At 44.4% G+C, this 13,334-nt stretch overlaps 1 protein-coding gene across 1 annotated transcript in view; it reads left to right on the top strand.

Annotated features, from left to right (window-relative positions):
- LOC143276032 (uncharacterized) overlaps nt 1–12,830 on the top strand; it is a 47,888-nt gene extending 35,058 nt beyond the window's left edge. The window contains exons 3-4 of the mRNA XM_076580418.1: nt 10,952–12,140; nt 12,202–12,830. Of these exons, the coding sequence (XP_076436533.1) occupies nt 10,952–11,503 (552 nt within the window). The 3' untranslated portion in view covers nt 11,504–12,140; nt 12,202–12,830. The remainder of the gene's footprint in view (nt 1–10,951; nt 12,141–12,201) is intronic.
- Nucleotides 12,831–13,334: the final 504 nt, after the last annotated feature.

Raw genomic sequence — 13,334 nt, 5'->3', positions numbered from 1 at the left:
ACACACACGCACGTGCACAGAACTCTACTGACACTTGTGTACACTTACACTCTCGCGCATGCACAAACGCACTCAAAAATACAGACCCACACATACACACAAGCACACACATACACACACGCACAGAGGCTGCCACTGATTGGTCGCAAGAGGGATGGGAAAAGATCTCTGATGCCAAGAACGTGGCGTCTAGTGTGTTGCTCAGTCTATTGTATTTGGAAAAGCCCACAGAGACTCTGTTCCGTTTTCAAGAAATTTGCGCAATGTTGGTTTGGAAATGATGCCGATATTTGGTTGATTTGCAAAGCATCGTGCTCTACCTTTCATGTTAGACTTACGGCCGCTCCCTCTCTCTGCTTTTATTTCTTTGAGGCGATCGATGGTGTGATGGCCTTGTACCTGTTCTTTTTGATATTCTTTGACTTTTCTGAGGATTTCCGATTTTCCTAGATGTAGGCCGCTCGTTGGTGTTGCGTAATCAGCAAGTCTGTCAGCTCGCTCATTTCCTTAACACCTGCATGTCCCGGGCAGTATGACCATGTGAGTTTTTTAATCTGAAAGTTGCGCATTGCCTTACGCCACTCTGGGCTTCCCATTCCGTTTTCAATTTTCTGTATGAGGTTCATTGAGTCGGTTAGAATCATGGCATGTTGGTTTCCGGGCGTATGGATGGACGATAGCCACTGGAGGGCACGTGTCACAGCTTCAACTTCCATCGTTAGGCTGGAGGTTGTGACTTTGTAGGCAGCATTCTCTTCCCTGTTTTTTTCCATTTTGTTTCGCAGTGAATCCCCAACCGGATTGGTCTTTGGTGACTGAGCCATCTGTGTATATGATGATGTCCTCTTCTTTACTGTTTTCTTCTATGAGTAGCTTCACTTCCGCATCAGTTTTGCCCTCTGGCCATTCCGACAATGTCTTCATAGAGTGGGTGAAATGGCTGTGTTGAATAGATGGTTGAGGTTTTCGGGGTTTTTCTCCCATTCTTTTGTTTCTTTCAGGTCTTGTAGTCGGCATACTAGCTGGATTGTGTCTTCTGCTTGCCCCATCCATGATCTTCCTCGTCCTAGGCGGCTGCCTTTTGGTTCTTTGACTGCATCATGCAGTGGGTTTTGAGGGTTTTCTAATGCTTTGAAGTAGGTCTTGACCTGTTGACTTGTTTCTGGCCTGCACTGAAGGAAGGTCAAGCAGTATCGCATGGTTTCTGTGGGCGTGTCTTTTGTTGTTCCAAGGATCAGCCTCATAGCTTCATTTTGAACTCTAATTTTAGGAGGTTGTTTTGAGACAGTGTTGTTAGCCCAAGTCCGTTGTCGATCACACTGAGGACGAGTGATTGGTATAGCAGGAAGAGGTGGCGTTGTTCAATACCTTTGGTTGCCATTGCCTTTAAGACTGAAAGGCCCTTTTTGCATTTGAGAACAGTATTTTCCGTATGTTTTCTGAAGGTCAGCATCCTGTCGAAGTGTATTCCTAGGTAGCGTAGGCATTCAGTTTTCTCGATCTGAATCCCATCGAGTGACACAGAAGGTGGTGATTTGCTCACGGTTCTGTTGTTGAGGGTGCACAGCAACGTTTGAGCTTTCACTGGATTGATGGAAGATCCTGTGTCTTTGCACCATTGAGCAATATTGTTTAGTTGTTTCTGGACGGCTTTAGTTCTTTCCTGAGCATCTTTCGAAGTTTTGAAGACCAGGCCATCATCCACAAGAATAAGCACCCGAGCTATTCCATTGTTGTTTAAGTCTGCAAGGCCGTTCGTGTAGACATTGTAGAGGACAGGAGAAAGCGGAGACCCTTGTGGCAGTCCCATGGATAGTTTAGAAGGTGCAGACATCCAATCTCCGAGGCGTAGGACGACGGTTCTTTCCTGAAGCGCTGCTGCTATCCATCTTGTCAGTGTTAAACTTACTCCATACCTTAGTAGCAGCTCCATGAGGTGCACAAACTGGACTTTATTGTAGGCATCTTCAAGATCTAGTGTTTCTTCTTTTCTTTGAAATCCTTCATACACCTCATATGCAAAAGCAGCTGCGTTTTCCCATGTGGACTTGCCTGTTCTGTAACCACCTTGATTTGAAGGGAGAATGTGCCTGTGTTCAAGATCCCTTGCAAGTTTCCTGGCTATCATGCGTTCCATGAGCTTTCCGGCAATGTTTTGCATGGTTAGGATCCGGTATCCGCTTACCTGATGATGGTCCTTTCCTGGTTTTGGTATGGGTTTTAAGAAGCTGTGTGTCCAGTCCTCCGGCACATGTCCATTGTGGAAACTGTTTTGATATAGATTGAAAAGGTTGCTTCTGTCTTCTTCCGATAGTTCCTTGATGTCCGAGTAGCGAACTTTGTCTGGGCCAGGAGCTGATTCTTTCTTGCATTTAGCTATTGCTTCGTTTAGATCATCTATTGTCAAGTCATCATCAGGTCCAGTCTGCATAAGTGTTTGGTTTAACTCCTCAACATATTTCTTTTTCTCATCTAAGTTTCTTTGATCGCTCTGTTGTATGAAACGTTTCAGCAGGGCGGATCCTTTTTCTTCATTTGTCTTAAGCTTGGTTCCGTCAGTGTCTACCATGTCTGGGGTTGTTGTTGTGCACGTTTTCCCTTCCATGCGACGATAAAATTGCCAGAACTCTGTCAATGTTGAGTCATAACTGAGTGCCTCGCAAAACTGTTTCCACTTGTCATTTTTGGCCTCTTGAGCAATGATTTCAAACTGTTTAGTTTTTTCTTTCATTTTTGTTTCAATATCTTTGTCCGGATAAGGTTTTGTTCTTTCTTTTTGCCAAAGTTTGACAGCTGCATGTTTTTCTATCCAGGCTCTCTCTGTGTCGGTATTCCACCATTGGGGCTGAATAGTTTGCATCCTGTTCGGTGCCGTTCTTTTGTTCCTTCTGCGTCTTAATTTTTCGATGACGGTTGTCTCTTTCGTTTCATACTGAAATGGATCACGCGGTTTCATACAGGGTTTATCTGACAGTTTCTGTAGACTGAACACTACTGGGAGGTGGTCATTGCCTTGGTGTGGAAGCGTCTCTGCATTCATTTCTGCTCTGAATTTTGGAGATGTTAGAGCGATGTCGACCACACCGTCACTGTCCCCTTGTCTTGTTCCAAGGCGAGTTGGGGATGTGGTTGTTAATGGGCTAAGAAGAATTTCCCCTATCATTCCTTCAAGTGCGAGTCCTTGTGGGTTGGTGTTCCGCTGGTCCCATAGCTTCGATCTTGCATTGATAATGCAGATAATGACTGAGTCTCCAAGTTCGTTCTCTATTTCCTCTAAAAAGGCCCAATCCTCTTTTGTTGTGCAGGTTCCTGGGTGAACATAGGCATTGATGAGCACGATGCTTTTGTGAATTCCGTCAGGTTTTTCGAGACGCACCCCCACTAGTTCACATGAGTGACTTGTATAAAATCGAAGGGGGTGTTGAACAGCAGTGGCTTGAAGCCGTGTGCCTTTTGGCTATGTCACTACATTGTTTGCTGCCGTTCATGTTAACAGTGGGTGTGCACATCCTTTACTTGTCTTTTTAACTGAGGATTATTTGTATGCCTTTTCCACTAACCTTCCAGCTGCAAACCTCCACAGATGATAGATGTTGGCATAATAACCCTTACATCTACATTTCATTTACACCGCCGGTTTTCTCGGTGAACAAACGTAGATGTTCATGCTGACATCACCAGTACCTCAAAGACACATTTCGTCTCACGTCGACTGTGTAAACAGCCACAAGGTCCACCGGTACCAGTTGAGCAAAACAGGAAATTTACCATTCACAGAAGAGGATCCGTTTGACACCGCACATCGGGGTATCTCAAATAGCACACACACCTTCATTCTGATTTTAAATCTTAGTTTTGGATTGACTTCTTATTAGCTGCGTTTTCTCTTAACCATATAGACGAGGGCTGTAGAGGCCAGACTACCTTTCATCATAGGATCATCAGGAGCTTTATAGAGTGCTGTAGATGGCGCTAAGGTGAGGACCAAACGTTTGGTGCACGTGGTGATGGTGAAATGTGGGGAGCATTGAATATCATACAAATGTAGTCACATAAAGAGGGTTAATAGGGGATTAGTCTATTTGATTCCATTTCCGGTGTCCCCATGGCCCAGGTCATGGATCGCCCTCACCGAGAAAGTCGTCACTTTTATGGGTCAACTGAACTGTTCCTTGGTTGTAAGTGTCCGGAACAGTCCCGATGATCGCTGTGCAGTGCGTCTTGAAACAGCGGTGGTGACGTCATGAGGCATCGGGTAGTCACGAGCCTGAGGAGACTGGGTAGATGATGAGGAAGATGAAAAGATATACCGAGAGACAGACAGAGACACGGGAAGAGACAGAGACAGAGAGGGAGAGAGAGAGGGGGGGACGGGATGGGAGGGAGGAGATGGTATCAATGTTTTCATGTATCCCCGGGGTTACAGTCCCCGTCATGTGATGTCTGGAACTTGCCAGAGGTACCGATCTCTTCCTGCCACTTGACCCAAACGTCTGTGGCCGAGAGAGTGGGATCATCCCTGAACAACGGCTGCTACACTGAGATATCATCACGCTCAGCTTATGAAGGGCACTCTCCTCCTTCATCCTGTTATCGATGATGGTACAATGTGTCGTCATCTTCGATTCCGAGAGACAACAATGAGAATTTTTTTGTTTGCAAAATACCCTACGAAACTGGTTCAGTCTGCTCCGACTGTTTGCAGAAGAAAAGCTAGGTCAAAAATGGAGATTCACGATGTGTTTCCTTTCCTTTTTTTCCCCTGTATTCATTTCATGTATTGTTAACATGTTTTGTAGCGCTATTCTTTTTAGGTGCATTCTACATCGTGCACATGAAGCACGGAGCCTAGATGGCTCGGTTAAATTAGCATATATCTGCTTATCAAATTATCGTCAAGATCACTTGTCTGTCTGTCAGTCTATTTTTGTCTCTGTCTCTGTCTCTCTCTGTCTCTCACTGTCATTCTTTCTCTCTCTCTTTCTCTCTGTCTCTGGGATCAAGGTCGCGCCGATGCAACATGGCAACGTGTTAACATTTTGGTGGTGAAATTTTCTAATTTTCAACGATTTCCAGGACATTCTAGGTAATTGTGTGAGACCAGTATCATGCCAGCGAGTGCGTTGCAGCACCGGCAGGTGACAGGCAAGTTTGTTATCAGCCTGATAAACATTTTATTCCATAAATCCAATATTATTCGGCCAGTAGGTGTGTTGTTCCTGGTTCGAGGATGTGGTACCATGGAAAGACACTTTGTGTGCTTGAAGACAGACTGAGTTTTTCGCCACCAAGGTTGCTATTTTTCAGCGATTGACTACAGTTGAGTACAAATTTTCATGGCATGCTACCTGTTGGCCTGTGGGGACATTGAGTCCAACCCTGGTCCTAACTCACCTGAGAAAGAAGAACGATGTGGAGTGGATACTTCCCTGACTGACGTTGGAGGCACTGGAGTCGAGGGGGGACTGACTCAGCAGGGCAGTTTGGTGAACAGCAAACAGCTCTGGGGCTACAGGATTTCCTAAAGTGAATACAAGACATACAAGTCTGCATTCAAAGAATAGAAGAGAAACAAGACAAGCAGGCTGAACAGCTACAGAGATCCATGACTGACGTGAAGACTACGGTGACTGCACAGATCGACAAGATTAATGAAAAGTGACAGCTGCTTCAAGAAGAAATCGGGAATCTGAGACCACTCTGTGACAATTTGCAAGAAGAGAACGAATTTCTACGTGATGAGTTGAAATCGATGACCCAGAAATGTGACTCCCTTGAAAACCACAGCAGACGAAACAATCTGTTATTCTTTGGTATGGAGAAACAACAGAAGAAAGAGAACTGGGATGACTGTGAGAGACAGGTGAAAGCAGTGATTCGAGAGGGAATGGGGATCACAGAAGACATTATGATAGAAAGAGCACACAGAACTCAAAACGACACTGCTATCATTGTGAAATTGCTGTCTTGTAAACAAAAGACACTGATTTTGAAGAATGCTCGCAATCTGAGCTCAAAAGACCGATTCAACAGTGTATATGTCAGGGAGGATTTTTCCGAAACCGTGCGACAGAAGCGACAAGGACTCAGAAATGTAGCAAAGGACTTGTACAATACTGGTCAGAAACCAAAGTTCAGATCTGAAAAACTGATAACAACAGAAGGGGTCTTCACATATGACCTTGAAAAAAAGAAAGTGAAGGAACTGAAGAGATTTCAGTTTCGTCATGCAGACAGTGGAGACCATGGTGATGACATGGAAAGGGGAAGAAAGAACACCAAGATGAGGGTAACTGAGGACCGGAGGGCAGCGGAGGACCGGAGGGCAGCTGAGGACCGGCGGGCAGCAGAGGACCAGGACCAGAGGAGAGCTAAGGACCGGGGGACAGCCGAGGAGAGGGTGGGGGGAGTGGGGGGGGGGTAGAGGTGGTGGTCAATATACAGGGGAGAGAGGGAGAAATTAAGTCTTCCGAAAGAGGGGTGTGGCCAAGGTCCCTTTTGAAATAAAATATGTATGTGGAATTGCACTAGTTGGTTGCAGAAACTTGACATTAAAGATGTGATAAAATCACTTTTGTGCTATGACATTTTCGCGCTGAACGAAACATTTGTTTATTCAGACAAATACGTCTACCATGCATTTAAGGACTATGATACATATGTAGCTAAGGCAGTTAAAATATCATCTAATGCCAGAAACTCTGGTGGGGTTATTGTGTTTGTACGCAAGGTATTTTCAAAGTTAGCGAAAAGAATTAAAGTAAAATATGAACACATGGTGATTTTGGAAATAAACAAATTGTTATTCAAGTTGGAAAAAAAATTGTTTTCCTGATTTGTCTATACATCCCCGCATATGACAGTAAATACTGGAATACTGCAGAACATGGATATGGCATAGAAGTTCTGGAACAGTGCATTGTCGCTCTGCACGAGCAGGCAAAAGATTTTGCTTTGATGATAATATGAGACCTGAATGCACGGACTGGTTGTGAAAACGCTCTTTCCTCAGCTGACAGAATCGAAAAATACAAGTGGGATTGGTCGCATTTTCAGGAAGATGATTTGTTTAAGAGAAAATCTGATGACAGAGAAAAGAACGCTTTTGGTGAAGATTTGTTAGAGATGTGTTCCGCATTTGATTGTGTTATTTTGAACGGGTTATGTCGTTTTGGTTTTGATGATTCATTAACATTTGTCTCGTCTACAGGTGGAAGTACCATAGATTATGTTATAATGTCCAGAGAGTTGTGTGTTATGGATTTTGTACGCTCATTGAAGGTTGTTTCATTTATTGACTCACCGCATTTGACTGTATCGTTTACAATTGCTCAGAGTGAAGACACTGCTTGTACTGAAAAAGTAAATGATATTAAATGGATTAATAGATTAGCTTGGGATCAAACAAAGGAGAACAGTTTCAGAGAAAGTCTTTATTCAGACGATTTACAGAATATGTGTGCACATGCGTTTACTCTTTAGGATTAATGTGTAAATGAGGCTATTCAATAATGTATTGTTGAGAGCGAGTGAATGTATGAGGAAGCGTGTGTGTTTGTTGGGAGTGATCAGTGAGATGCCCCATGGTTTGATGCTGAATGTAAAGATGCAAAACACAAAGCCAGACAATTGTTAACAATGTTAAGACAAACCAAGATGATAAGCACCGATTACCCTATGTGAAAGCTCGGAAGGAATATAAGGATTTATGTAAGGTAAAAGAAAGTCAGCTATAGACGCGATAAAGCCAGACGTCTAGCATCACTGAGCAAAGACAGCAAACAGTTTTGGAAAGAAGCAAAGCAAGTGTCTGGAAGAAGGAAAATAGGAGTATGTAAAGACATTAAAGAAAATGAATGTTTTGAACACTTTCGGAATTTATTTACTCAGAACGAGGTTGTAACTACTGATAGCAGAGCCATTAGTGAAGTGCACCAGATGAATCAAATATATCTGATGAACTCAGTCATGCTATTTCAGACAAGAAGTTGCAGATGCTATTCGGAATTAAAAAAAGGCAAGCCTTGTGGTGTAGATAGTATATAAATGTTAAATCAGCTGATAATATTGCTGTACATTTTTTTAACAAAACTGTTCTAACATTCTGTTTGATAAGGGCACACATCCAGATGCATGGGGCGAAGGCAATAATTGTTCCAATTTTTAAAAAGGGAGATAGTAGTTCAACAGACAACTATAGGGGCGTGTCGTGGTTATGCCACAACAGATCATATTTTCACTCTGAACGCGGTTATTGAGAAATCTTTATCAAAGAAGGGAGGTAAGCTTTACGGGCCTGTTTCATTGATCTGAGAAAAGCATTTGACCTCTGTTGCAACGTCAGTCTTTGTTTGATATTTTGATTCAGAAAGGTATAAAGGGGAAATTTATGAATGCTACCATTGCTATGTATAAATGTGTTACGCTTGCGTACGTATTGAAGATCAGTTAAATTGAGTTTTTTTTAATTGATTGTCCCGTTGGGCCTAAGGCAAGGTTGTATGTTAAGCCCTATATTATTTTCGTTGTTTGTTAACGAAATTGCATCAGCAATTGAAATCAGTGGTATTCATGGAATTCAGGTTTTTGCCTGATTTATTAGAGTTGTACATTCTTCTGTTCACGGATGATTTAGTATTGCTAACACTGCAACTGGTCTGCAAAATCAAATTAATATTCTGAATAATGCATGTAAAACACTCTTCTTGAATGTAAATACTGACAAGACTAAATTGATGGTTTTTCGAAAAGGTGGCTTTTTGGGGAAGATGTGAAAAGTTGGAATTCCGATGGAATGCTCTAGAAGCAGTGAAGGAATATAATTATCTAGGGTTATTTTTACGACAAAAATGAGTAAAACAAAGGAGTAGGGATTTTAGCAGCAAAGGGCAAACATGCATGCATTACTGTATAAAATATTATAACGAAGCTGAATGATATTTCCAAAGGTTGTTTTTTCAAAATATTTGATGGCTCAGTACAACCCATTCTTTTGTACGCTTCTGAGATGTGGGGTCTTTAACAGACTTTTTTTTTTTTTTTTTTTTTTTTTTGCTGCCCCATCATCTGCACCGTTTCAGTGGCATTACTCCCACGCCGCTCATTTAGATTCCCCCATACACGGCCACACCCGGGTTCGTCCGTCGCTGTTCCAGCGTCGGCAGTCCACAGGGAACCATCGATGTTAGGTCGCCAGGAGGCCACACACCAGAGGAGACCCTGCACTGCTGCTGAGTCACTTCGGTGGTGTTCAGTTGTGCTGTTCTGATTTAACGTACTTAGGACACCACCTACGAAGCCCCGTACTAACGACAATAATGGTTTAGTCGCGGAGCCAGACTGAGGTGAGCGTCCCTCCCAGAGTGGAGACCGCCACCACGTCCCTAAATAACAGCCCCCCATGAATCCGCCGACACTGACGACATTGACAGGAGTCACCCCAAGCACAGAAGTGGAGGGTATCGAAACTGAGGTCACCATGAGAGCAGGGCATGAAAGGCCACAGACTTTGAGACTATTTTGTTTATATTGATGACGATGAAGGAGGAGGAGGATGACGATGATGATGACGATGTTGCCTATGGAGGTCCATTTTGGTTTGGGATTGCGTGACAAGGCTGTACTCTACGCTTCCTGTCATAATGATATCCAGGCGTTAACCAGGCCCGAGAGATACAGACACTTGCAGTGTTGGTCAGGTAATTAGAGCAACACACCCAAAGACAGCATCCTTGAAGTGGACGACACTCGACTGTGTGGTCCCAGGTCTCCCCATTTAAGCCCACAGCGCACTCAACTCTGGGTGGAGCCGGCCACGGGCCGAAAAACCCACTCCGCTGGGATTCGAACCCGCGTCCCTCCAGCCGTCAGTCCCGACGCTAACCACTTCACCACTTCGCCACGGCACAGACTTGATAATATTGAGAAGGTTCATTCCTTTGCATGTAAACGTTTTTGAACATACCACTTAGAGTACCAAACAAGTTGAATACGGCGAATTAAGACGATATCCACTGTATATAAATAGTGCACAAGGTGTATCAAGTACTGGTTAAGGTTGCTGATATGAATGTGCACCGATTACCCAGGACAGGCATATTTGATGTTGTTTAACCTAGACGAAAGGGGGGAAAATGCTGGTGTCTTTAGGTAAAAAAATACTTTATTTAGACTTGGGTTTGGATATGTTTGGTTGCAACAAGGCGTTGGTTGTGAGCAAACTTTTTTTGTCATTATTTAAGCAAAGAATGAAAGATATATTTATGCAAGAGTGGGTAGGAGTCGGTAATGTCTAAAGATATATATCATAATTACAGACTGTTTAAAACTGGTTTTCAGTGTGAGCAAATTTTGACATTGTGGATAAAAGGTGTTTTAGGGACTGTTTGGTAAAATTACGGTTTGGTTTGCTCCCAGTAATGGATCATTTTTTTAGGAGAACATTCAAATTACGCATGTAAATGTTGTAATGTGGTCGAAGTATTGAAAACCATTTGATAAACATTTGTGTCCTTTACAACTAACCTTGCGGCAAAAACATATGAACTCTGTCAATCGTATGTTCACCTTGATGAAGAATGGTTCTGTTTACAGTATTCCTAAACACTGCGTTTTATATATTAATGCCCTGAAGATACGACAGGAATTCTGTGACAACAAAGGATGAAAGTTATAATTAATTTACTATGCACGAGAAGTACTTTTTGTTCTACAGGTTTAAGTTAGTATGTATTTTTACATTTTGTTGTCGCTGCGTGATCACCATATTGTGTACTTTTGACCTCTTTCTAGGGGCCGGAGGCCTGAAGATTAAAGTTTTGTTTTTGTTCTTGTTCTGTCTCGTATCTGTCTGTCTCTCTGTCTCTCACTGTTTGTCTGTCTCTCTGTCTCTCACTGTCCTTTCTCTTTTTTTGTCTCACCGTCTAATCCAGCTGACTGTTTCACCTTGCAGAGGGTGTACGAGTACTTCTCGGAGCGCACCTGGAACTACTACATCACGTTCGTGATCACGGTGATGTATACAATCACTGGCTGCCCTTCACCGTCATCCGCGTGGTTGCAGAGCGTGACGGGCAGCAAGCTGGACCACAATCCCCCGGGAGATCCACTTCTTCGGCGTCTGGTTCGGCCTCAGCAACTGCTTCACCAAGTTCATCGTCTACCTCTTTATGAGCCCCAGTTCCGCCAGGGGCTGAGAGAGGTGTGTGACCTGAACGGGGAGAGTCACCGGGGATACGCTCTCTGTGGACGGGGCTGTGCACCTGAAGCCTCCCTGCGGGCAGCACGGACCCCGAGATGGGGCAGTCAGCCCAAGGGCCAGGAAGTAGGGACACTTCCGGTCAGCTGGAGACCGTTGTGGGGACGGTCAGCAGGACTGACATGCACAGTGCGGACAGCAGTGGACAGGCAGGTCTTCTCCATGTCACCCGTCACGTCATGCTGGCTGCAGATGCTTATCCACAAAGATATGAAGATGTCGTTTCTCGTCAGTACTTTGACATAATGGATGCAGTTTTCTATTGTTTTATAAAGAAGATCATGAACGAACAAATACCGTCGTATGGACCAGTAAAAAAAAGAACGTTGCATGCATCACTCACAAAGTTTATGATTGAGACCATCTGCTGGCTTTTACAGGTGATGTCAAGGCCTCTGTACATCCGCCTCATGCCTCGGCTCAGCTAGAAAGGTACTGGACACGAACATCTGCCATGTCAGCGTCGTCACTGGGGCTCTGCTGCCCTCATGATTGAGTCGCCAGACAGAAACAGAAAGGCTCCCAGTGTCCACCGTCAGTGATCAAGTTGTACCCCCTTGTACATTCCTTCCTAATTCCCCCTGGGAACGTGTCCGACAGAGAGGTTACACCCACCATGGAGATGTTTTCCCGATCACGCTGTAGAAATATGACGGAGACCAAAAGAAACTGGTGTTTATCTGGAATCAATACAAAACAAATGAGTTGTTGTTTTTAGTTTGTGTGATAGTCCAATACGTTACTGGAGTTCATAAAGTGTTTGAGAGGTTGGATAAGTCAACGTGGTGCTGGAGTGCACACAGAACAGGCCACGACACAGTGTGCTGTGGGGACGTCACCCCCACTGCACGTGATCACCTCATAACTCACTGCCAGAAATGAGGTGTGCTGTGGGACGTCACCCCACTGCACGTGATCACCTCTAACTCACTGCCAGAAATGAGGTGTGCTGTGGGGACGTCACCCCCACTGCTCGTGATCACCTCATAACTCGCTGCCAGAAATGAGGTGTGCTGTGGGGACGTTGTCAGAAATGAGGTGTGCTGTGGGGACGTTGTCAGAAATGAGGTGTTATGTGGGGACGTTGTCAGAAATGAGGTGTGCTGTGGGGACGTCACCCCCCCTGCACGTGATCACCTCATTACTCACTGCCAGACATAAAACTTGCTGGACACGAGATCAGCACTTTTCAAACCGTTGGAGATTGCAGTGGGTGCACTGAACACGGGAAACCCCTTTTGAATATACCACTTCCCTCACTTCCTAAACCCCACAACCCCGTTCCACAAGCCCTCTCCACCCACCCCCGCACACAAATTCGCATACACACACACGCACGCACGCACACACACATACACACACGCGCGCGCGCACGCACGCACACGCACCCCCCCCCCCCCCCCCCCCCCCCCCCCCCCCCCCCCCCCCCCCCCCCCCCCCCCCCCCCACCCTCACCACACACATACACACACACACTGATCTGCTGGTTCATAAAATGTAACTTTTTACAGATACTGTTTCGAAGGACAAGCGGAGGAGTAACCTGTTTGTGTCTGCAAAATAAACAAGTGATGAGACATGTGAACTGTTGACTGAATGATTGTTGTTTGAATCAGTTTGTACACATGAAATAATGTCAGACAGACAGACAGACAATGAGATAGACAGACAGACATATAGACAGGTAAATAGATAGATAGATAGATCTAGGCATAACGCATGGGCCACATGTAGAAGGAAAACCCCAGCACATACCCGTCATACTTCTGAACACTCCTATTGAATAAGTTGAAACAGTTTACAACAGACGGCAACTGTTCAGTTTTTCATCATTTCTTGGTGGTTTGTAAATGGTTCGCCAGAAACAACAGTTTTCAGTTTCTCAAGGAGGCGTCAAAGCGTTCGGACAAATCTATAAATGATTAACCACGTGAGCTGGGCAGATGCTTCACCAAGTAACACAACCCAACGTGATGGTCAGGCCTTGAGTGAGTGCACATGTATTTGTATCAGAGTGGACATCTTCTACATAATTTTGTAAGAGGACAACAATTATGTTGCCATGGTTTCTCCTTCA

Source organism: Babylonia areolata, chromosome 31 (assembly GCF_041734735.1).
Source record: "Babylonia areolata isolate BAREFJ2019XMU chromosome 31, ASM4173473v1, whole genome shotgun sequence".
NCBI lineage: Eukaryota > Metazoa > Mollusca > Gastropoda > Neogastropoda > Buccinidae > Babylonia > Babylonia areolata.
This window is presented reverse-complemented; position numbering and strand designations above follow the sequence as displayed.